Raw genomic sequence first — 25,965 nt, 5'->3', positions numbered from 1 at the left:
TTCAGCCTACCATCCACTTGGTGTCAACATTGGGACATTTAGTTAGACTGATACAGATGAGCACCAGGTGGTGCTAACACTCAATGCTTGGTAAGGCCCTGATTGCTATGACACATCTCCATGACATGCTTTACCTCACCACCCTGTTTTCCCCAATAATGCCCCAATGAATGGAGCTGGGGAATGAATGTCAGGCCATGTGAGCCCAGGGAGACTCCCATGTAGCCAACTGCCCTTGCTGGTGTCAAAGAGAGTCATTGTATATAGCAGTAATACTAATACATGTTGAAGGCCTCTATTCCGGACTGCATTCATGAGAATACAGGCAGAGGGTGGGCTAAAGCTACTGCTTTACCAATAATGTATGAGCAGCACTAATTATGTCCATTACCATGACATCAACCTTATGGATTTTCAGATGCAGTAGACTAGAGCAGGATAGAGCTCTGACCTCACCCCTTTCTCCTAACACACACACAGAATATAAAAGAAAATTGCAAGGCTGCATAATGAGTTGATCTTGTAAGCTGCCTAATTAAATTGGATATGTAGGATCATATCCTGGTTACTCACTTCCCAACATCAGCCTCCAGGTGTTGGGACTACACAGGGTACACTGGTGGTTTTAAACAGCCTGTGACAGGGAGGATTGCCATGTCTGGGTAATGTGTGGTTGTCTTGATGGGATTATTTATTGTCTCACTCAGTGCTATGACCCTGGGGTTCCTCAGGCCTCATGGATATAGTCCTGTGTCTGGAGGAAATATACAGACAGGCCTTATCTCAGTGGGTTACTTAAGCCTCCTTGTAAATTGTGGTTGACGCTGCATTTTTGTCATCCTTTTAGTAAACTGGGATTTTTCATCTATTCGGCACCCTTATGAAGTATTTATGAGAGAGAGGGGTTCTGGGCAGCCTAATGTGCTTCTGTCTAGATAAACCTGATGATTTCCTGTGCTCTACGGCTGTAAATAATTCAACCAGGCTCCACGTGGTTTCCTTCACCGTCCAGTAGAAAGGCTTATTTTGTACCCACAATACAGTGCTCAGACTTTCACACTCCTGTCAGGAAATGAACACAAAGCTATTTATAGGACCCTGGTGTCACCGCTACCACGTCTCATTTTGATTTCCAAACCAGTATACTATCTCATCTCTGGACTGGATTTTATCTGGAGTGTGCATTTACTGTTTAGCCAAACTATATTTCTCTTCTCCTGGAATGACCGTTTCACTTTTAGCAAACCTGTTATCTAAAAAAAAAACATGTTTCTATAATTTGGAAGTTGTTCATAATATGCTATGTACGTAGGCGAAACTATCAAAAGAAATTGCTGGTATTTTTACCCTTTTGTTTTCCCGTTGTGATTATGTGCTATTGTTTTATGATACTTTCTATGTTGTAATGTCTGTCCACGTTACCATGGAAGCTGTGTTGCTAGTGACAGTCTCCCTTCCTAGGCGTGGCACAGTATCTCCTTGTTCTGACAAACCAGCCTTGTGTACCACTGTCATGATGTAGAGTTGGAAGAAGGGACACAGTCTATATAGCACAGTATGGAGTAAATGGATATTTTTTTTTGCCTGAGGGTTACAAACTAACTTCTATTTTAACTTTTTGTTTGATTTAGTAAGGGATGTGTGTTCAAAATCATGTGTACTTGTTTGAATCCCCAGAACTAATTCAGAATGTGAAGTTGATACACAAACCGGTGTCTTTGCAACCAAGAGGACTGATCAACAGGGGAAACTGGTGCTATATCAACGCTGTATCCTTTTCTCAGCTGCATGCGAAATGCTTGAATCACACCATGTCAAAAACAAAGTTACATTAAATGACTGTATTTAGTGTTCCAATGAGGTGATTTTACCCTTGACTGCTACCCCCAAGACATTGCAGGCCCTGATTGCTTGCCCCCCCATGTATCACCTGTTGAAGTCCATTCCCCTGTTCAATGACACCCAGAGACCCTGTACTTCCACACCCATGATGGACAACTTGTAAGTAGCCTCTCTCCCTGGGAGCTGACTGGCTGTTTTTAAAAGGGAAATCTCACAATCAATGGAGGTCTTGTTTGTGTGCAAATAAGCAGCGATGACAAATTCCTGCCTGAGCTAAATTGGTGAAACTGTGTTAAGGGTATTGAGAGTAGGTGTTAAATGTGTGCTCACTGCATTGGGTTGGGTGTGTACTTCCTTTGCTAATTACAACTCCCTGACCTTGTTCCTCCCCCCACTCCCTCCAGTGTAAGGCTTGTCAATGAGTTCAGCAATATGCCTGTGCCATCCAAAGCCAAGCAGCAAGGTAAGCTGTCTGTCAGCATCTTCTAAAAGAGCTAGAGTTTCTTTTATTTCCTGTTGATGTTAATTTGATGTGTTCCTTGTTGCTTTTTCCGTAGCTGCTGGCGAGAAGATGATAAAAGACATTCGACCAGGTGCTCCTTTTGAACCCAACTACATCTACAGACTCCTCACCCTCATCAAGTCGAGTCTCTCAGAGAAGGTAAAGCCATTGGAAATCCAGTGTATTGATTTCATTTGAACGTTTTAGAGATGAATATCGTAACTATCTTTTTTTTATGTCTGCTTGTTGTCATGTTTTCCTTTGCTCCCATTTACACACACACACCAAGCCCCTCCCCCTGCCACTCACAACAACAACAAAGATGAGAGATCACTTCTTCCTCTCTTGACAAGCGGCTTCAACTTGCCATTTGCATTTGTCGTTTGGTCCAACAGAATGGGTCATATGGACACTGAAACACATTATTTTACTGTAATAGAGGAAGTTAACCTTTCTAACGATTCCCTTTTTATGTCTCAACTCAAGTTGCTCGCAGAGCGGACACTACTAAAACAGGAGTATCAATGAACATTGGTTCTGGAAAATGAATGCTCAGCATTTTAGCCAAAGACTGTTGTCTATTCTGTGTTTTATAAATGTGCAATAAGCATAAAACACAATTTACATAAGGAATTCTAATGCTGAGAAATAAGGTAGGCTGCATGATTTCAACATCTGAACCAAGTGGACAGGCTAGCATGCTTTTCAGAGAGCTGGAGACACAGAATGGTGTGTTCATAACAATTGAACTGTTATACCTTGTTAGCTAGCAAATAGGCCCAAGTTGGTTAAACTTGAAATCTAAAGATTAGCTGGCTACTCACTAGCGCTTGTGCTTGACTGATTGAGACGTGTTAATTTTCTATAATGCTTGCTACAAGTTAGTCATTATTAGTGAATGTGCATTATACATGATTCTGGTTACATTTGTAACAAAAAGGTTATTTTCATAGACTTAAAATCCAGATCAGTAATTATTGCAAAAAAAGCAGGTCAAACTATTTTGATAAAATAATGAATTAGTGGGTCTTATGCTTGTGGAAGGCTTATATATTTAGCGTAGGTATAGTTTCACAAGCCCTAAATTAGATTATTGCTGACTGTTTGAAATGCAGTGTATTTGACCTTTAATTGTACAACAAAGCGTATGAAGGGAAAACATATTAACATGTATATCTTGAATTGCCGAGTTTTAAATAATAATCAAGAGGTGATTCTTTTTTTTAGGCCGTATCGCCCGGCCCTACTATCAATAACATCAATAAACTATTTTTTCTTTACGTTTCAGCCGGGTTTTATTTAGAATGTTGAACCATCCAGACATTCCACACTTTCAGGTGTTCAGGGACTTGGAGCAAATAAACTGAAACACGTTGTATCACCTGTTTCCTGACACTGATTTTATGTAAAATTCCACATCCTCATCAGTACACTTGAGTCTATGCACCAGAGACGTTCAGTCTGTACCTGTCTGATGGTACAGTACATGGATACATGTACAAATATCCATCTGGTGCATGAGATTTGCTGACTCATTACTAATTTCAGAACCAGATAAGGTACAATTAAAAAAAGCTATTCCAAATGGAATGAGGTAGTTAGGGACTGCCTGAGTCAGGAGCTATCTGGTTTAGATTGTGTCTCACCTGTGCCATGTGCACACTGATGTCCTGTCCTGAAGCTCAGTAACAGTGGACAGGGCCTGTGTCTGCTGAGTCTGTGATGTTACATTAGAGCGCAGGCTCTCTTGGCACCGTGGTCTCATTAGTGCTGATGGTTGTGCGTTCTCTGTCAGGGTCGACAGGAGGATGCGGAGGAGTACCTGGGCTTCACCCTCAACGGACTGCATGAGGAGATGCTGGCTTTGAAGAAGCTAATCTCCCCTCAGGAAGAGAGTAAGTAGTGCCGTGGTCTAAATCTGATGCATGAGGTCATACGATTATCTGTTAACACGTGCTCTCTGCTTATGAACTGAACTGATCTAGTCCCTGTTCATTTCACATCATTTCCTTTATGTTCTTTGGCCTCACTGCTGAAGGTGGATCTGCTCTATGATTGCCATTGACTGTGGTTCTAAATCAGTTGTCTCTTCTCCTGTCTTGATCAGAAGCCCCCACACCCAACGGCCCAGAGTCCCAGTCAGGTGTGGATGATGATGCTGCTGATAAGGAGGAGGGGAGCGAGGACGAATGGGAGCAAGTGGGCCCCCGAAACAAGACCTCCATTACCCGTCAAGCTGACTTTGTCCGCACCCCTATCACTGACATATTCGGAGGGCACATCCGGTAGGGTAACACCGATGACTTGTGTTGACTTGTGATGTGTCAGGAAACTCACTTATAGTTTCTTTACATGCGCGGTGTTGCTTATTATGGAAACTTAATGTTGTTCATGACGATATAGTCAAGTCAATGTTTTGGTGGACCCAAAGCCTTTACTACTATTTCCTTTGATGATAAGCATGAGGCTTGGAAAGACACCCTGACTTTTCCCAAATGAAGCCAGAGTGATGGTCAGCTGCTGAGTGTTTCTCCCTGCCCAGAGCTTATTTTTCTTAAAGCCCAGCAGCAGAACTGTGGCACCAGTGGTGTCCTTGCCCTTCCTTTTATTGGCTGTGGCGCAGGTGCCTGGTATGACATGAGAACTGAGAGAGTATAGTGCCATCTTTATCTGGACCCTCTTGGGCTGGTTGCCCTGGCACTGCCTCTGGCCCCCAGCTCCAACCTCAGTTGAGAATGCCATCCCAAACAGGCCTGCCACCAGCTGGCTCTGGACTTTCTCTGCTCCAGAAGTTCTCTTTAAAATAACAGCCATTGTGGCCCGGCCTGTGGTCGGTGGCCTGGACAGCCAGGCGTGGGGGGCACACTCTCGCAAAGAAAGAATCACAAAACAACTTTGAAAGTGTAGGACCTATGAGGGTGTGACTGGGCCAAATGACATGCTCTCTGAGGTTTTTCTCTCTGAGGTTCTGTTATGGCACACGCCTGGTCTGACTGGTTTACAGATCACTTCAGAGGATTATTTTTCTCTGAATCAGTAGTAAATGGAACATAAGGGCAGACCTTCAGGAAGGTCTGGGTTGAACTATGCATACCCACAGAGTTCAGCTACAGTCACGTTTTCAGCCACTCGAGTCAGGGTAATTGGTTTGGCTGAGGGGAATCATTGGAGCTGGTTTCAAATTATTATCACCGTTTACAGAGATTAGCATGACCTTTTCACTCATATGGCTGTCAGAGGGTTATGAATGTTGGTGTTGTTTTTGCCATTTGAACATTTTGGATCAGTTTCTGCCACAAAGAGGAGAATTTGAGGAAGGGGAGGAGATGATTCATGAAGGTGTAGTTTGGAGAGACGTGTAGAGAGACTCAGTACTATGACCCATCCACTTTCCACACTTTCCTTCAAAGCTGTGATGCTGTTTTCTGAGGTGAAGATGTCGTTGAGAGACACTCAAAACCCATTACTGTATTTCATTGTCTGAAGTGGGATATATTTGTCTTTCTGTGCTATGCAGGTCGGTGGTGTACCAGCAGAACTCTAAGGAGTCAGCCACCCTGCAGCCCTTCTTCACCCTGCAGCTGGACATCCAGTCAGAGAAGATCCGCACCGTTCAGGAGGCCCTGGAGACCCTGGTGGCACGGGAGTCAGTTCAGGGCTACACCACTAAAACCAAGCAGGAGGTAAGGGTCTTACACACAGTACACCTATGCTAATACTAAACCAGTACAAGGCTTGGATGAGTTTGCATATCGGTCATTCTGATTTCATGCTCAATCGCTTGGTTTTTCCCCCCACGTGCAATTAGATGAAGTATGTTGATCCAAACTTGAATGCTGCTTTGAAAACCTCAATTGATTTCCATTGTTTTTCTTCTGCAATCCGAAAAACAAGGATGTGGGAATGTTGGCAGTTAAAAGTAAAAAAATGTAGTGTTTAGACAATGAGGATATTTGTTACTGTGGTGTCTCGTTTCTTTCAACGGGAGTATTTGGGATGCTCAGCAGCACTCTCTAGTACACAATGCACTCTCCCCTTGATGGGCCCCTTCTAATGGGCTGAAGTGGTCAGACTCTGACAGATCGTCTTCCCATTGGCCTGGTTTCTCTTAATATACTGAGGGCGGTGTTGTGCGTGTGGACTCTGAAGCATTGTTTATGCTTCATGTCCTCTCTGACTTCGCTGCCTGGTGAAAACACATTGCTTTAAAGCCGCAGTATAAGAAGACACATGTGCCTTGCCTGCTTCCTCTGTATGGAGACAAAACTGGTGAGGGCAACATCTGTTGGACAGCTGTAGTCGGGGCCTCAACATTGTGTTGTTTACCAACCTCATCAGCTTTTATTTTACAAGACAGTTGTTACAGTACCTTGATATCGTTTTAGAAGTAGCTGGTAGTTGGGTTCACTGTCTGCTTCTGACAGTGAAGGTATAAAGCCCCAGTGATTCACAAGTGACTAGATCAAAGCTCACAGCAGGCTCTAGTGTAGGCCTGTGTGACAGTGTGTGCTGGTTTTGTTCAGTCTAATCCCTGGGTAAATTGGGAGATCCTGTTCTGGTTTATATTAGCTGTTTGATGTGGTGCCACTGTGTCAAATCGTCCCCTGGCTCAGTTTGATAATCTCTCCTGTGTTTGCAGATTGAGATCAGCCGGAGAGTGACCCTAGAGGAGCTCCCTCCAGTGCTGGTGCTCCACCTCAAGAGATTTGTCTTTGAGAAGACTGGAGGCTGTCAGAAACTGATCAAGAACATTGATTACCCTGTAGACCTGGAGATCAGCAAAGGTACGTGAATCACTGAAAAGCTTCCACAAACCATTGGGTGAAGTCCCCACTTAAAACACATGCCCCAATTATTGAATTAACTCTTATTGAATGTGTGTTAAGCACTCTGAACCCTGGGTGAGAAAGGCAATCATTCATAACACACTTCTCACACAGTCAGCATCTGATCATATTCCAGTACAGACGAGTCTTTCCACAGTCTGGGTCCTAGTTAGACACACACAGGTGTAGCTCACTTGTCTGACATCACTTAAACGAGGGTGCCTGCAAAATGCTGGGAGGTCACCATCAGCAGCAGGGAGAGATGATTTGTGGGTTGACCTCATACATTAAAGGCCTCCTCATCCAGCCCCAACACCCAACCTCACACAGCTTTACAACTGAGCTGGCCAGCCAGCCTGCCTATGTTTACTGCTCTGCCCAGCCTACTACTCTACAAGCCCTGAACCAACAGCACACAGAGGAAATATTTAGAGACCCCACACACACACACACACACACACACACACACACACACACACACACAAAAACGCCATTTTAGATTTCCTCTGCCAAGTAGGTCAACATGTCCATAATATCTGAGGGAGTCTCTGTATTCATCTCTCCCATGTGGGGTTTCTGTAACTAGTCCTAAAGGCACGTCTTCCAAATCCCCACAGACATAGTCCCAGCAGCTTGAGGATATTAGTACTGTAGCTTTACAGAATAAGCATCAGGATGTGGAGAGAATCCCTGGCTCTTTCCAATGTAAAAACTGGGTCCAGTGTGTTGGGTCTCCTGCGGTGTATAAATTATAAAAAGTTGGCTACATTTTATTTTCGTTTGACATGAGCGGCAGCCTGCAAGCATTTTGCGTACGATTTACCAAATGCTACACTGGTGTATTTTTATAGCCACCTTTATTTAGACGGGCTGGCTTTCATGGCACACAGACCCAAATAACTATAATTGATGATGCTATGAGGGATATCTTACACGTTTTGTTTCTCTCTGTGATGTGGCTGTACTTGATTAATTTGTCTCTCCTTAGATCTCCTCTCTTCAGGGGTGCGGAGCAAAATATTCAAAGGCCAAAGAACCTACAGGCTCTTTGCAGGTATGTACTGTATATACCGATTTATGATCAACTACACACATCTCCTTCTACACCCACAGTATCACACAAACGGTCACGATCATTCAATTATATGCAGTAATAGGGCATTGGCCCTATGCTACAGGCAACAACATATATAGTCAAGCATAAGATGTATTCAAACATTAAGTTCAATCGTTCATAGGATTCTCCTTCGATGTGTTCAGACTCGCACTGAGGTTTCCTTTAGAGGAAAACCCATTTATGATTTTTGAACACTGATACCGATTATTGGAGGACCAAAAAAGCAAATACCGATTAATCGGACGATTTGTGTGTGTATACAGTTGAAGTCGGAAGTTTACATACACTTAGGTTGGAGTAATTAAAACTTGTTTTTCAACCACTCCACAAACTTCTTGTTAACCTGTCTGGGCTAGCGTCCCACCCTAGTCAACAGCCAGTGGAATCGCGTCGCGCGAATTACAAATACCTCAAAAATGCTATAACTTCAATTTCTCAAACATATGACTATTTTACACCATTTTAAAGACAACTCTCGTTAATCTAACCACATTGTCCGATTTCAAAAAGGCTTTACAGCGAAAGCAAAACATTAGATTATGTCAGGAGACTACCCTGCCAAAAATAATCACACAGCCATTTTCAAACCAAGCATATATGTCACAAAAACCAAAACCACAGCTAAATGCAGCACTAACCTTTGATCTTCATCAGATGACACTCCTAGGACATTATGTTATACAATACATGCATGTTTTGTTCAATCAAGTTCATATTTATATCAAAAACCAGCTTTTTACATTAGCATGTGATGTTCAGAACTAGCATAACCACCGAAAACTTCCGGTGAATTTACTAAATTACTCATGATAAACGTTGACAAAATACATAACAATTATTTTAAGAATTATAGATACAGAACTCATTTATGCAATCGCGGTGTCAGATTTTAAAATAGCTTTTCAGCGAAAGCACATTTTGCAATATTCTGAGTACATAGCTCGGCCATCACGGCTAGCTATTTTGACACCCACCAACTTTGGGGCTCACTAAACTCAGAATTACTATTAGAAAAATTGGATTACCTTTGCTGTTCTTCATCAGAATGCACTCCCAGGACTTCTACTTCAACATCAAATGTTGTTTTGGTTCCAAATAATCCATCATTATATTCAAATAGCTCCGTTTTGTTTGTGCGTTCAGGTCACTATCTGAAGGGTGACGCGCGAGCGCATTTCCTGACAAAAAAATCGAAATATTCCATTACCGTACTTAGAAGCATGTCAAACGCTGTTTAAAATCAATTTTTATGCTGTTTTTCTCGTAAAATAGTGATAATATTCCAACTGGGAAACGTTGTATTCATTCAAAGGCTGAAAGAAAAAAAAGGGAGTAGTCTCGTGAACGCGCATCTCAGTCTCACTGTCCCCAGGCTGACTACTTACAAACTCTCCTGCTGTTCTTTGCCCAGAGACAGCAGACACCCCATTCCACTTTCTGGCGGCTTTAGAGAGCCAATGGAAGCTGTAGAAAATGTCACGTTACAGCACAGATGCTGTATTTTCGATAGAGATGCAACAGAAGGACAACAAATTGTCAGACAGGGCACTTCCTGTATGGAATCTTCTCAGGTTTTGGCCTGCCATATGAGTTCTGTTATACTCACAGACACCATTCAAACAGTTTTAGAAACTTTAGTGTTTTCTATCCAAATCTACTAATTATATGAATATTCTCGTTTCTGGGCAAGAGTAGTAACCAGTTTAAATCGGGTAAATTTTTTTATCCGGCCGTGCAAATACTGCCCCCTAGCCCCAACAGGTTAACCTCTTACATCTAGACGTTCCGCTAGCGCCAATATCCAATGATGGGCGTGGCGCGAAATACAAATTCCTCTAAAATCCGAAAACTTCCATTTTTCAAACATATGACTATTTTACAGCATTTTAAAGACAAGACTCTCGTTAATCTAACCACACTGTCCGATTTCAAAAAGGCTTTACAACGAAAGCAAAACATTAGATTATGTCAGCAGACTACCCAGCCAGAAATAATCAGACACCCATTTTTCAAGCTAGCATATAATGTCACAAAAAACAAAACCACAGCTAAATGCAGCACTAACCTTTGATGATCTTCATCAAATCAAATGTATTTTTATATAGCCCTTCGTACATCAGCTGATATTCTCAAAGTGCTGTACAGAAACCCAGCCTAAAACCCCAAACAGCAAGCAAAGCATGTGAAAGAAGCACGGTGGCTAGGAAAAACTCCCTAGGAAAAACTCCCTAGAAAGGCCAAAAACCTAGGAAGAAACCTAGAGAGGAACCAGGCTATGAGGGGTGGCCAGTCCTCTTCTGGCTGTGCAGGGTGGATATTATAACAGAACATGGACAAAATGTTAAAATGTTCATAAATGACCAGCATGGTCAAATAATAATAATCATAGTAGTTGTCGAGGGTGCAACAAGCACGTCCGGTGAACAGGTCAGGGTTCCATAGCCGCAGGCAGAACAGTTGAAACTGGAGCAGCAGCACGGCCAGGTGGACTGGGGACAGCAAGGAGTCATCATACCAGGTAGTCCTGAGGCATGGTCCTAGGGCTCAGGTCCTCCGAGAGAAAGACAGAAAGAGAGAATTAGAGAGAGCATATTTAAATACACACAGGACACCGGATAAGACAAGAGAAATACTCCAGATGTAACAGACTGACCCTAGCCCCCCGACACATAAACTACTGCAGCATAAATACTGGAGGCTGAGACAGGAGGGATCAGAAGACACTGTGGCCCCATCCGATGATACCCCCGGACAGGGCCAAACAGGCAGGATATAACCCCACCCACTTTGCCAAAGCACAGCCCCCACACCACTAGAGGGATGTCTCCAACCACCAACTTACCGTCCTAAGACAAGGCCGAGTTGTCATCAGATGACAACCCTAGGACATTGTTATACAATGCATGCATGTTTTGTTCAATCAAGTTCATATTTATATCAAAAACCAGCTTTTTTACATTAGCATGTGACGTTCAGAACTAGCATACCCCCCGCAAACATCCGGTGAATTTACTAAATTACTCACGATAAACGTTCACAAAAAACATAACAATTATTTTAAGAATTATAGATACAGAACTCCTCTATGCACTCGATATGTCCGATTTTAAAATAGCTTTTCGGTGAAAGCACATTTTGCAATATTCTCAGTAGATAGCCCAGCCATCACGGCTAGCCATTTAGACACCGACCAAGTTTAGCCCTGATCAAACTCCGATTTACTATTACAAAAGTTTCATTACCTTTGTTGTCTTCGTCAGAATGCACTCCCAGGACTGCTACTTCAATAACAAATGTTGGTTTGGTCCAAAATAATCCATCGTTATATCCAAATTGCGGCGTTTTGTTCGTGCGTTCCAAGACACTATCCGAAATGGTAAATCAGGGTCGCGAGCATGGCGCAATTCGTGACAAAAGATTTCTAAATATTCCATTACCGTACTTCGAAGCATGTCAACCGCTGTTTAAAATCCATTTTTATGCAATTTTTCTCGTAAAAAAGCGATAATATTCCGAACGGGAATCTCCGTTTAGCTAAACAGAGGAAAGTAAACAAAGCTTTCGGTCGACGCGGGCACGAGCCTGAGTCTCACAGTACTGTAACCAGCCACTATCCAAACGCGCTACTTTGTTTCAGCCAGAGCCTGCAAAGCCACGTTTCAGCATTTTGCCGCCTTCTGAGAGTCCATGTGAGCCGTAGAAAGTGTCACGTAAGAGCAGAGATCCCCTGTAATTGATAGAGATAATCAACAAGGCCAAGAAATGGTCAGACAGGGTACTTCCTGTACATAATCTTCTCAGGTTTTGGCCTGCCAAATGAGTTCTGTTATACTCAGACACCATTCAAACAGTTTTAGAAACTTTGGAGTGTTTTCTATCCAAAGCTAATAATTATATGCATATTCTAGTTTCTGGGCAGGAGTACTAATCAGATTAAATCGGGTACGTTTTTTTATCCGTCCGTGAAAATACTGCCCCCTAGCCATAACAGGTTAACAAACTATAGATTTGGCCAGTTAGTTAGGACATCTACTTTGTGCATGACACAAGTAATTTTTCCAACAATTGTTTGCAGACAGATTATTTCACTTATAATTCGCTGTATCACAATTCCAGTGGGTCAGAAGTTTACATACACTAAGTTGACTGTGCCTTTAAACAGCTTGGAAAGTTCCAGAAAATGATGTCATGGCTTTAGGAGCTTCTGCTTCTGCTAATTGACATCATTTGAGTCAATTGGATGTGTATTTGTGGATGTATTTCAAGGCCTACGTTCAAACTCAGTGCCTATTTGCTTGACATCATGGGAAAATCAAAAGAAATCAGCCAAGACCTCAGGAAAAAAAATTTGTAGCCCTCCACATGTCTGGTTCATCATTTGGAGCAATTTCCAAATGCATGAAGGTACCACGTTCATCTGTAAAAGCAATAGTACGCAAGTATAAACACCATGGTACCGCTCAGGAAAGAGACTCATTCTGTCTCCGAGAGATGAACGTACTTTGGTGCGAAAAGTGCAAATCAATCCCAGAACAGCAGCAAAGGACCTTATGCAGATGCTGGAGGAAACGGGTACAAAGTATCTATATCCACAGTGAAACGAGTCCTATATTGACATAACCTGAAAGGCTGCTCAGCAAGGAAGCTGCTCCAAAACCGCCATAAAAACTCCAGACTACGGTTTGCAACTACACATGGGGACAAAGATTGTACCTTTTTGGAGAAATGTCCTCTGGTCTGATGAAACAAAAATGGAACTGTTTGGTCATAATGACCATCGTTATGTTTGGAGGAAAGGGGGGGAGGCTTGCAAGCTGAAGAACCACATCCCAACCGTGAAGCACGTGGGTGGCAGCATCAAGACATCAGTCAGAAAGTTACAGCTTGGTCGCAAATGGGTCTTCCAAATGGACAATGACCCCAAGCATGTTTCCAAAGTTGTGGCAAAATGGCTTAAGGACAACAAAGTCAAGGTATTGGTGTGGCCATCACAAAGCCCTGACCTCAATCTATAGAACATTTGTGGGCAGAACTGAAAATGCGTGTGAGCAAGGAGACCAACAAACCTGACTCAGTTACACCAGCTCTGTCAGGAGCAATGGACCAAAATTCACCCAACTTATTGTGGGAAGCTTGTGGAAGGCTACCTGAAACGTTTGACCCAAGTTAAACAATTTAAAAGCAATGCTACCAAATACTAATTGAGTGTATGTAAACTTCTGACCCACTGGGAATGTGATGACAGAAATAAAAGCTGAAATAAATCATTCCCTCTACTATTATTCTGACATTTCACATTCTTAAAATAAAGTGCTGATCCTAACTGACCTATGACAGGGAATTTTTACTAGGATTAAATGTCAGGAATTGTGAAGAACTGGGTTTAAATGTATTTGGCTAAGGTGTATGTAAACTTCCGACTTCAAGTGTGTGTGTGTGTGTGTGTGTGTGTGTGTGTGTGTGTGTGTGTGTGTGTGTGTGTGTGTGTGTGTGTGTGTGTGGGGGAGTAATGACAACAATACTGAATGAACAATGAACACTTATCTTAATATAATACATAAATAAAAAAATGAAACATGTTCAATTTGGTTTAAATAATGCAAAAACACAGTGTTGGAGAAGAAAGTAAAAGTGCAATATGTGCCATGTAAAAAAGCTAACGTTTAAGTTCCTTGCTCAGAACATGAGAACATATGAAAGCTGGTTGTTCCTTTTAACATGAGTCTTCAATATTCCCAATTTATTCGTTTTAGGTTGTACTTATTATAGGAATTATGATTAGTTGACTATTTCTCTCTATACCATTTGTGTTTCATATACCTTTGACTATTGGATGTTCTTATAGGCACTTTAGTTTTGTCAGCCTAATCTCGGGAATTGATTGTGCTATGCTTCAAGCATTGCTAAGAGCTGCTGGCAAAACGCAGTAAAGTGCTGTTTGTTTGAATGAATGCTTACGAGCCTGCTGCTGCCTACCACCGCTCAGTCAGACTGCTCTATCAAATCATAGACTTAATTATAATATAATAAACACAGAAATATGAGCCTTTGGTCATTTAATATGGTCAAATCCAGAAACTATAATTTCAAAAACAAAACATTTATTCTTTCAGTGAAATATGGAACCGTTCTGTATTTTATCGAATGGGTGGCATCCCTAAGTCTAAATATTGCTGTTACATTGCACAACCTTCAATGTTATAATTATATGAAATTCTGGAAAATTAATTACGGTCATTGTTAGGAAGAAATGGTCTTCACACAGTTCGCAACGATATATACACTTCTGTGTATTGATTTTAAGAAAGGCATTGATGTTTATGGTTAGGTACATTTGTGCAACGATTGGGCTTTTTTTGCGAATGCGCATTTGTTAAATCACTCGTTTGGCGAAGTTGAAGTAGGCTGTTATTCGATGATGAATTAACAGGCACCGCATTGATTATATGCAACGCAGGACAAGCTAATTAACTACACATGGTTGATGATATTACCAGGTTAACTTGTGATTATTTTTAGATTGTTTTTTATAAGATACGTTTAATGCTAGCTAGCAACTTACTTTGGCTCCTTGCAGCCACAGGTCCTTTTGATGCTGCACTCGCGTAACAGGTGGTCAGCCTGCCACGCAGTCTCCTCGTGGATTGCAATGTAATCGGCCATAGTCGATAATCAAATGACCGATTTATGAAAACTTGAAATCGGCCCTAATTAATCGGTCGATCTCTAGTTTCCTTTCATACTCTGTTTACTCCACATGCTGTCTCAGTGACTGATAAAATTGATACTCTTGAGTTGAGCTACCTTGGAAGGCTCGCTTCGGCAACTGTGTTTTTGATAAGAAGCAGATTGAACTTCTCAGAGCCATGACTTTGCTCTTGGAACAATTTTTTGTTTTGGACAAATCTGAATTGACAAATCTGAATTCACCCGTCGGTAAGCCTCACCGCAGAATTTTCAGCAGCCAATCGCAGCCCTCCAGTGGAAAGCAATTGTTGTCAAATCCGACTCCTCGGACAAGTTCACGCTTAAATCTCATGAAACCAGTGAGTGCTATAGCAAAAATAGTTTTCATTTATTTTTTTAATAAAATGGCTAAATAATAGAACAGTGCACCAGTAATACTTGGTACTGTGATTCCTGAAATACAGAGCCTATTTTTCAAATCTGAAATTATTCTTTTGTTACATTGTTTGCTAGCTCAGCTGGTTGGGTAGCTGTCTCATTGACCACCAAACGTTGCTAATGCTAGCTAGCTAGGCACTTAATGTATGTTAGTTAGCAATGTTATGAATCTGCTGTTGACATCAGGATAAGATTTGAAATCACTAGTTGGCTCCAAAAGTGGTTATAGCTTTGACTGCATGCTGACTGTGAATTCAGAGCCATTTAGTGGCTAGCTAAACTACAAATATAATTTTACCAGGTTCCTGTGAAGAAATTGTAATGACAGTCCACCACAACATAGAGTTTCCTGACTAGCAAGGGGTAGTCTGTTTTTTAAATTTCATTGTGTATTAGAAACACAGTTTGAGATCATTGTGAGGGGATTTCACCAGTGGTTTAATGGGGAATTGGGCTTCCTGAGAAAATGTTATCCGAGGTTGCAACAGTAACCAAGGGGCGCGGGGCTTAGCGACGGGTCAAATCATATGTAGAAACTTTTAGTGGGTGCAAAATGCTGTTTCTGCAAACTTCTCTGTTCCCTACCAAATTCTAGAGTGTAAACATACCTGTTTAATGTACTGGACAGTATTATGACTTGTCTATGGAGAAAGGTACAGTGATTCCAGAGGGCTCCTTGTGGAATGATGCCTGAGGTAGCTAGTGTTGATCTCAGCTGTGAAATGACGCCAGAGTTTCGTTCTCTGTGGTAACCATGCATCGGTAAAACCTCATTCTCCCACTCCTCTCTTCCTCCTAGACCCAGGAAGTCTTTCTAGACTAGAGCATTACCCCAGACTTTACCACAGCCCTGACCCCCCCCCCCCCATTGAGCTCTGCCTGCTCAATGAAAACTGTGCTGGTGTAGGAGTGAGTGGCCAGTGTTCAGCTAACTGTTATTTCCAGCAGCTCATTCAGCATGTAGTTCTCCTGCCCCCTCCTCTCCTCCCTTCACGCCTGACTGACCAGTTCAAACAAAGACAACCTCCACTGTGGATATGGGGGTCCTGTTAATCTCCCCGTAGTTTGGAAGTAAATTGTCTTCAGCCGTTTATTTTCCTTTCAGAGCAGAAAAGGGCACTCCTCACTTGTCAAAAATCTGTTAGTAGAGTAACCCCTGGCAACTGTTGCTATAGCGGGGCAGTTAATCTTTTACTGTAAGATCCTGGAGGTAAACGTTTTGCCTTCTCTCTGACCATCTGGCCCATGGGATGGAGAAAGTATTGATGCTACTCAGCGTGTAATGTGATAACATAACAGTTTAGTAAATATGCAATATAAGTGCCTTTGGAAACTTTAATCATGCACTTTTAATGTTCTGGTGCCAGTGAAATGGTGAACCTATGCAATCAAGCACTTAGGGGAAAAGTTGGCTCAACCACACACTGGTATGTCTTGTTTCCCTCCAGTTAAACCAATCATTCAGTTGTGGTTGCACATATCTGTTGTCAGATGAGGGGGGTAATGATGTTACTCCTTGCCTATAGTAGCTTATGGTTTCAGTACAAAGAATGAGTTACCGCCTGAATCTAGTTCTGTGTCCAAATCAAACAGATCTAACAAGATTGCCATGTTTACTCAACTTAATGATTTATTTCTGCCTGGTAATAACTGTCACTGTGGCTTAAATCCGAAGCCCACTTTTAAACGTGGTCTTCATGGTATCGTAGTGTTCCACGTTAAGGGCATTAAGTCCATTTGGAACACGTGTTGCCAGCCCAGCTTGTAAATATGAGCACAGAATGGACAATGTTATTTTCTTTCCACATTCTCCTGCTGTAGTTACTAAGGTTTCTACATTTGGTCATGATTGATGCATTGCCAAGAATTCTTATGACACTTGATCAGATATGTGAAAGAAGTGTAATATAAGCTTTAACTATATGCTTACAACATGATATTCAATGCCTACATCAATAACACACTGAAATGGAGGCCTCTCTGGTCTACATGCCTAGGGTGCTCCAGAAAGTTGTCTGATATCAGTAGTTAGTTACTGGCTCTGACCTTGTGTAGCCAGAACCAGGTAACGGAATGGCCTTTTCATTTGGACATTTTAGTCATTTAGCAGACACTCTTATCCAGTTAGTGCATTCCTCTTAAGATAACTAGGTGAGACAACCAGTTCATTTTTCCTCAAATTTCAGTTTGAATTCCGCCTCTGAAAAGCTTCTATTTTATGTGTCTCCTTCGCAGTTGTCTATCACCATGGGAACAGTGCTACAGGCGGCCATTACACCACGGATGTCTTCCACATCGGTCTGAACGGCTGGCTGCGCATTGACGACCAGGCAGTGAAGGTCATCAACCAGTACCAGGTGGTGAAGCAGACTGCTGAGCGCACTGCCTACCTGCTGTACTACCGTCGCGTCGACCTGCTGTAGACACCACACACGCGTACATGCACACTCACACAGAGGAACACTCATTTTACACACATTCAACTACACATACACACTCCCACTACAGACATGCACATACACATGCATACATTCAAACACACACACAAACTAATGAACAGGAACACTGCCCAACTTCTTCTCTTGCAAGATTTTCTTCTTCCTCCCCCTCATCCCTGCTTTTCCAGAGAGCCAGCTTTTCCAACAATGCCTTTTTTCCTTTTATCTTTTTTGAAAGAATTAGGGGGGGAAAGGACGCATTGTAAAATAATTTCCCTGTTATGGCTTCCTCTTCTCTGTGCGCCACTGCTGTTTTTTTTAATGCTGCGAGGAGAGACTGTTGAATGGACTGAGGGGAGGGGACCTTGAGACTCGCCTCTGAACCTACAGCCTCGTTCAGACTGGGAACAGTGGGTACTTTACCCACAGGACGAACTATCTACAACCCGAGGCTGCAGATGGACGGTTGGACTGCTGGAGAGAAGTTGTAATTTTTTAGTTTATCTACTCAAACGTTTTTTGTTTTTTTTTGAAAATGGCATAAAATAATCAGTTTTGCCTTTTAGCAAGGGGAGTTGTTGTCCTAATGAATTTGCAGCAGTTTAAAGACCTGTTGAAATTTTGCCGGAGTTCGTCGGAAAAAGGCCCAGCACCAGCAAACGACAAAACGTTATCGGATGAGTCTCTAACTCCAGAGGCAAGATGCTCTTCATGGCCACCATCTCTTCTTACTTCACCTTCCTCACTTTCCTGATGCTTTTAAATCTAGGTAAAACTTGAGCCATCAAAAAAATAGAAAAAAATGACAGGAGAAGAGGTGCTGCTACAGTGTGCTGAAACTAAACAGCTTTGTTTGAAAGAACCTTTTGGTTTCTTGGTGTGGAATTAGAATGACTATCTAAAACAATTTTAATGCGCTTTAGGATTTAAATGATGATTTAAAAAAATAAGCTTCTGTGCACGTATAATATATCTGATCAATAACAAGATGTGGATGTGCTAATGCACACTTGCAGATATTTTGAGATTTAAAACTGTAAAAAAGAAAGAAAAAAGACCTCTGAATCTAGGTGAGTGTCACCTTGTTTGGCTCCCTGGGTGGCTGTTAGTTCTAAGGATTTCTGAGTACTCTGGAGCACTGGAGAGATGACAATGAAGACTGAGATTCCACCGCAAGCACCGGCCCTTGTTCATTTTATACCTATTCTTTCCCCCCTCATCCTTCATTTTATCATTTTTTCCCCCCCTGTTCTGGTCTAAAGGTTCCATCTATGTATAGACGGCCTGCCTCTGTAGAGTTGAAACAGCCACGTGACCCCTTACCCCCCAACTCACCAGAAAAAGGGGGCTGCCTTAGGTTCGCTATGCGAGGCTTTCTAATCCAAATCTCCACTCAATGTACGAGTCCAACCCAGTGAGCGTGACAACTGTAAGTCAAATGTCTGTAAAGTTTTATGGGAATGTACCCTACCTTTGCATTTCCTCTTTTGTGGCTGAGTGCAGTTCCTCTCCAGTGAGAGAGACTGTCCATGTTGAGGGGAAGTGGGATCACATCTGCTGCTTGGCTCTAGAAATGAAATCCCCCCACAATAAATGCGCACAAAAGGAAATCATGTTTTGTTTGAGACCTTGCTTTTTGCGTCATTATTATTCATTGATTGTGTTTTTGAGTTTCGCTTAAATGTTATTTTGTTATTTTTCATTTTTTCAATAACACCATGACCGTTTCCCCAGAATTATACTATATTGCATCTAAATTGATATTTGAGCGAAATTACCCTAGGTAAAGCACAACAATGAATAAAATTGGACAAGTTGTTTGCTTGATCATATTTTCTTTCGTCATTCTTTTTTTATTTTTCCTCCACTAAGTTTGATCCATAGTCTAATCTTAAGGGACATTTCAAGCAAACCAATGTCAGAATCTGTCAGTATTTAATCCTTTACAAAAATAACATAACTGGTACATTACTTTGCTGAAGGCTTGGTGCATTGTGGTTTACCCTTGTATACTCTATGTCCTTAATGGGCAAAGCAGACCATTTTCTAAAGATATTTCACATACAGTATATACTTTCTCACGTACACACACTACGTGCACACACTTGGCCATTGGATAAAGCGAGGTACACAACTGGGAATGGGTCCTTTTGTAAGGCGGCTCTCACACTTTCCCATTTCTGACCACTGGAACGTTGGGGCAGTGTGAAATAATTTTTCCCACATCGGAATAGCAGAGCATGCATTTTAGATCTTACAGGAAGAGCTTATTTTATCCCATTTCTCACTTTGTAGTTCTCTCACTGATGGTAGCAGAGACTTATTCAATATACCTGTATCCCCTTTTATTTAAAGTGACTGGAAACTCTGAGTAATGGAAAAAGTTATCTTACCATGTGCATTTTCTGTGTTGCATACTTTGAGTTTGGAGCAGTGTCATTTAAATTGCCCACACTATTCCCTTCCATGAATTAGTGTTGTATATTTTGTCCTGAAAATGTGTTATGTTAAAGTGACTGCAAATTCGTAGTCTAAACCATGCAGAATTTGGTTCCCTCAAGTCATTTGCTTATTACTTATGGGTATGTAAAGTTGAAAAAAAATCCCCAAGTGAAACCAAAGGATACTTCACATTGACCCCGTTGCCTTTCATAATTGCGCTAATGCTTCTGTCTAATTTTGGTTTCACCTCTGCATCATAAGTTCTGTTGCCACAGCTCATGATTCATTCAATCAGCATGACTCAGTCATTCCATATGAGGAAATTGAGCTGATCTGTTCAGATCATTATAAAACTCCTTTATAAGTGTTAGTTCAATTGTGCTGATGGCTATGTGGTCATATCTGATATACTCATTGTGACAATGTCGCTTTGAAACAGACCCTGAAGAATGTTTTGAAGAAGATGGTTTGAAACAGACACTAAAGCTGTCAGAAAGCTTTCTGTTGTACACATTTTATCCCTGAGTCTTTTTTTATGATTATGGTCAGGATATGTGCTGGCGAATTGCTTCAATGATGTCGTTCTGTTTAGTTTGTGCTTCCTAACACGGTTGTCTGCTGAGGGCTTGTGTTGGGATATCAAGCTGAAAACAAACTATGCTGTCTTTTAATCTTAATCCTCCAGCATTCTACTCTTTTTGTTTATTGTTCAAATAAAAGATTGTGTTAAACCGAAGCTGTTTGCTAATGGTGTAGTCAGAAGACTGCTTAGCTTTCTTCTAGTACTAACATCTAGTCTCTACACACCTTCAACTGCCCTAGTACAGACAATATCACAATAACAGCCTGCTCTCACAGACCAGACGTAACATGTTAAATGTGAATCCGGGACACTCAAATTAGTATGTTTGGTATGGTTACATAAGACAGACAGTTTACTTAAGGCAAAAACGAAAATAGGGTGGTTGGTCGGTGTGGATAGGTGGGTGTGTACGTCTAGTAACCCAAAGTTTGATTTTGAATGTCATCATGGACAAATTTAGCATTTTAGCTAATTAGCAACTTTTCAACTACTTACAACTCAGCATGTTAGCTAGCCCTACCCGTAACCTCAACCCTTTAACCTAACTTAACTCTAACCCCTAGCCTAGCTAACGTTACCCACCTAGCTAGAATTCGTAACACATATGTTTTGCAAATGCATAGCATATTGTACATTTTGCAAATTTGTAACATATCATACGAAATGAGTGATGGACAACCACAAATTCATATTTAGCATACCTAACGTAACATATTCATCTAAATTGATTGTCTCTGATTCAAGTACAGAATAATACAAAGTGCTCTGAGAACAGGTTGACAAACAAAATCATGAAATAAAGTAGAAACTGGTCCTCACAGTATATATTGCATGTATTGTAGCCAATCTAGAAATAATCACCTGTCTTGTAGCCTACCAGTATCTAGAAATAACCACCCATGGTCTCATTCCTCATTTAGTTTTCACCTACAGTATATGATGTGCAGTATTTACAGTATGCTGTAGCTGTTCTCCCCCTGACCAGGACTGTGGTCAAGCTGGCTGCCTCTGTGTCCTGACTACAGTCTCGTTCAGGGAAGTGAGCTTGCTTCTGTTTCATTTATACAAGCAGGCCCATCATTTCAGATTTTGCCAGTGATGGATTTTCCCCCCTCTGTATTTCTTGCTATAATTTGGCTTTTTGCAGGGATGCAGGGTGCAGGTTTTGCTCTCAGACTTGAACATGTAATTAAGTGGTATTTTTCTTGTTAATATCACAGCACAGCTAAAGATCCTCTTTATAGGCCCGTGGCCTGGGGGGAAAATTACAGCCCTGGGCACCCAGTGACGGACCACCTATATACTCAGAGAAGTGTCTCTTTTAGCCACACTGAGAAAATTATAGGTTGTAAGGGAGCTTGTTTTACCTCTTCCATTTTTAAGGCATGAGTGAATGTTTATAGCCAGAACACATTTTTTAAAAGCCAGTCATTTGTAATGGGCATGTTGCAGTGCAAACCCTGGCATGAATGTACACTGAAAACGGGCTACACTTAACATGTTGGTACGGGTTGTAAAGTGACGTTTCAACCTTCTATGAGATACTTTAACATTACCTGTGACGATTTGAAAACTAGCACCATTGCTTGTGCCACAGAGGTTTGACGCTGTGGGAGAGATGGTCTAGTGAGGGATGGCTGAATCAGAAGTGCTTAGAACATTGAGTGAACATGAAGTTCAGAACTCTCCTATATGGGGGGTTGAGTGCGAACTCCCCCATTCTTTATGAAGCATGTGGATGGAGAGAAACCTGATCTACCCCTAGACAAAATGTGTGTGTGGTTACATACATCCATATCAACACCATAGCCTCCCCAAACCTGTCCCCTAACCACCACAGTCCTTATTTTCAGAATCATTTTTCTTGGCTCTAGAAAACGATGCAATTTGAGAGAACCACTTCCTGTCTGTAGTAACCAGCGAACTCTCTCCGAGGGGAATCACACAGTTTTATAGTTTCCCTTAGAACAACATTTTTCTGAGGTTTAGCATACACAATTCAGTAGTTTGCGTTAGAATGGTAATGAGCAGTAACCGTTACTGCTGCCCCCTCCACTGTGTTGGTACAGGACTATCCTGGCCCAGCCAAAAAAACTGTACACCTTGAGACTGGAATCCCGGGCATGAACTCCCTCCACTGGTGCTGTGATGGTCCCTGTGCCCTCCAGCTACGCAGACCTCACCCTATAGCCCCCTTGGCTCCTCACTCCAATGGCTGAGCCCCAAGAGACTTGCCACCTTGCCCCCTGTGATACTCCCACCTTCTTGTTCACCATCAAGTCCCATATGCTGCAGTCCTACATTTCCCATCCTAAACTATCATGGATGTCTTATTTCCCATCTACTGTATGTGGAGCATCTTTCATGTTCTATTAGAACAACCCATATTCACCCAGTCTCATTCGGTTCAGTCACACTGTCTATACCCCATTACCTCCATTCACCTCTTCCCTCCCTCCCCCTCTGGCTACATAACTCTCTCACCATCTCAAGTGATTCCTGTTCAGGGATTCCATATAGTGCCCCCCTTAGTCACTAGTGGAAACAAACCGTGGCGACCAGGATTCGAAGGATCTCCCCCCTCGCCAAATAAACTCCAAAGCAGGGGTACGAGCAGAGCAGGAGGGTGTTCTGAAATACCCCCCCGTGCTTCTCAGTGTAGCGTGGCACCTGGACAAAGGCCCCATTCAGTCATGGTTGGAATCCTGTTACCTGAGTTTTAGGAAATGCTGGAGATCTCCTGGTCCATGGTGGATTGCATGATAATGAAGAGCAGTGCTTGAACTGACACAGATGGGAGGATGTTTGAGTCACCTTTCTCATTTGGCTTTGAACCCCCAGATACAGTCTAGGATGTGAATAGTCCCCTGTCGAATTAAATCTGTAAGGACTCAATTCTATCTGAAGTTTGATTCTGAAAGATCCTCTTCCTCTGTCCACCTCTCTTCCCACAGGTCTCAGGGAACAGTACCCTCTGGTGGACATAAATCACACAACCATCAAGCCTGTAGAGATTGTTTGAACAGGTTTAGACTTTGCCTTCTTCATGCCACCATTCATTGTAGAGAGATTTTCTCATCCTCTGACCTAGCTGTCTATTGACACATGAGTGGTAGTGCTTGGGCACCTGGGCACAGTGTTTAAACTGCTGAGTTTCACTGAGGGTTTCTCGGGTGATTTGAGTAAAAAAGAAGAGGCCTTCAGCCAGTTGCACACACTGTGGCCTCTTAGGCCAACAGAGGGGTTTCACATAGAAAAAAGTAAATCACCGGATTAAGTGTTCCCCGTCTCTCACTGCTGCTAACCAGTAATGTTGCTGTGGTTACCGTAATGTTGTTTATTTTGGCCTTATCAGAGCAGTACAGCAAACATTTGTATGATTGAGGAGTAATGTAAATACAGTATATGTGCTGGTTTCTTAGCAAGACGGTGGTGGAGGATGTAGATATTTCTAGCTTTACAGCACTGGCACTGCAGGCCAATCATGGGAGGCTAGGGGGTCAAGGCTTCCCTCTGAAGGGTAGAAGAAGTAGGACAGGGTACCCTCTGAAGGGTAGGAGAAGTAGGACAGAGTACCCTGTTTGTGAAATTCTTTCAGGACAGGTGAAGGAATCATTTGTTGTTTTTAAAAACCATCAAGAGGAAATGAAAGCAGGTCCATCTCCAGACAGAATATTAGTCCATGGAGCTCCTACATCAAACATGGAACACCTGAAAGCCATTATTTATTTTAGGCAAGCGTCCCAGAACTACTATAACGACAGGGGAGATGTGTTAATAATATGGGCATAAGACTTACATACATGTACATTGAGTATTCAAAACACTAAGAACACCTGCTCTTTCCATGATATAGAATGACCAGGTGAATCTAGGTGAAAGCTATAATCCCTTATTGATGTCACTTGTTAAATCCACTTCAGTCAGTGTAGATGAAGGGGAGGAGACAAGTTAAAGCGTTTTTAAGCCTTGAGACAATTGAGACAGATTGTGTGCCATTCAGAGGGTGAATGAGCAAGACTAAATATTTAAGTGCCTTTGAAAGGGGTATGGTAGTAGGTGCCAGGCACACCGATTTGTGTAAAGAACTGCAACGCTGCTGGGTTAACGCTCAACAGTTTCTCGTGTGTATCAAGAATGGCATACCAAAGAACATCCAGCGAACTGAACAGCTGTGGTAAGCGTTGGAGTCAACATGGGCCAGCATCCGTGTGGAACGCTTTCTACACCTTGTAGAGTCCATGCCCTGACGAATTAAGGCTGTTCTGAGGACAAAAGGGGGTGCCACTCAACATCAGGAAGGTATTCTTAATGTTTTGTCCACTCAGTGTATGTGCAAGATTGACAAGCCCAGAAACGCATAAAAGCCACCGCAACAGCTTTCTGATGTCTCTCACTGGTTTATTATACCTGTATGCAATAAAACGTGGATTCTGGTAAAAGTCTTTTGAAGAAATTGTTTCTCAGTCAGAGGTAATTTACAAATTGTAATTTATCAGTGGTCTGGGTTTGATCTGATAACTTTTGCTTTGTCTTGGCTCTGGTGGAGGATTGGAGAGAGACTTTGTTAAATGGAGCAGAATTCTCAAGTCATTTTCAAATCCCTTTTGATAAGATTCATTCCTTGTGAAATTCGCAACCTAAATGTTTCAGAGCAATATCAACTTTATGGAGGAATTATGGGTAGAACAGTTTTAGCTCTTTAGGTCACTGTGCAGCTGGCTTTTCTTCTGCTAGGTAAATAACAGCGACAACATGATGAACCATCTTCTCAGCATCACACATGAAGTCTCGGCTTCTCTGTTACCGTGCCAACCCTAATCCATGTCTGGCGGGTCAACACCCCTCGTGTCCGCCCGTGCCAAGTGTCATAAACTTTTGTTTCTTCTATGTAACATGTTTGTTAGTGCATCTTTCATGTGCTGCTGCTGAGTCAAATGAAGGCCAGCTGACATCTCTTTTTCATCTCTCTCTGTGGTCTCATGTGGCTGTGTGTTTAGATGACAGTCAGATCATGATGGAGTACTACCATGCCAAGTACCATGCCTTTACATCCACAGGTCTGGGTCAGTACAGAAGATGTAGGCATG

The 25,965-nt window shown here is 42.1% G+C and overlaps 1 protein-coding gene across 2 annotated transcripts in view; it reads left to right on the top strand.

The window, feature by feature from the left end:
• Positions 1–21,028, top strand: part of LOC106587349 (ubiquitin carboxyl-terminal hydrolase 10) — a 36,002-nt gene extending 14,974 nt beyond the window's left edge. For both annotated transcript variants that reach the window (XM_014175674.3, XM_014175673.3), the window contains 10 exons: positions 1,678–1,769; positions 1,892–2,001; positions 2,247–2,305; positions 2,400–2,503; positions 4,140–4,239; positions 4,452–4,629; positions 5,862–6,027; positions 6,984–7,128; positions 8,159–8,224; positions 17,648–21,028. In XM_014175674.3, coding sequence (XP_014031149.2) covers positions 1,678–1,769; positions 1,892–2,001; positions 2,247–2,305; positions 2,400–2,503; positions 4,140–4,239; positions 4,452–4,629; positions 5,862–6,027; positions 6,984–7,128; positions 8,159–8,224; positions 17,648–17,835 — 1,208 coding nt within the window. In that variant the 3' untranslated portion in view covers positions 17,836–21,028. The remainder of the gene's footprint in view (positions 1–1,677; positions 1,770–1,891; positions 2,002–2,246; positions 2,306–2,399; positions 2,504–4,139; positions 4,240–4,451; positions 4,630–5,861; positions 6,028–6,983; positions 7,129–8,158; positions 8,225–17,647) is intronic.
• Positions 21,029–25,965: the final 4,937 nt, after the last annotated feature.

The sequence above is a fragment of the Salmo salar genome, chromosome 26 (assembly GCF_965601325.2).
Source record: "Salmo salar chromosome 26, fSalSal1, whole genome shotgun sequence".
NCBI lineage: Eukaryota > Metazoa > Chordata > Actinopteri > Salmoniformes > Salmonidae > Salmo > Salmo salar.
The sequence above is the reverse complement of the archived record's forward strand: the minus strand, read 5'-3'. Positions and strand labels throughout refer to the sequence as shown.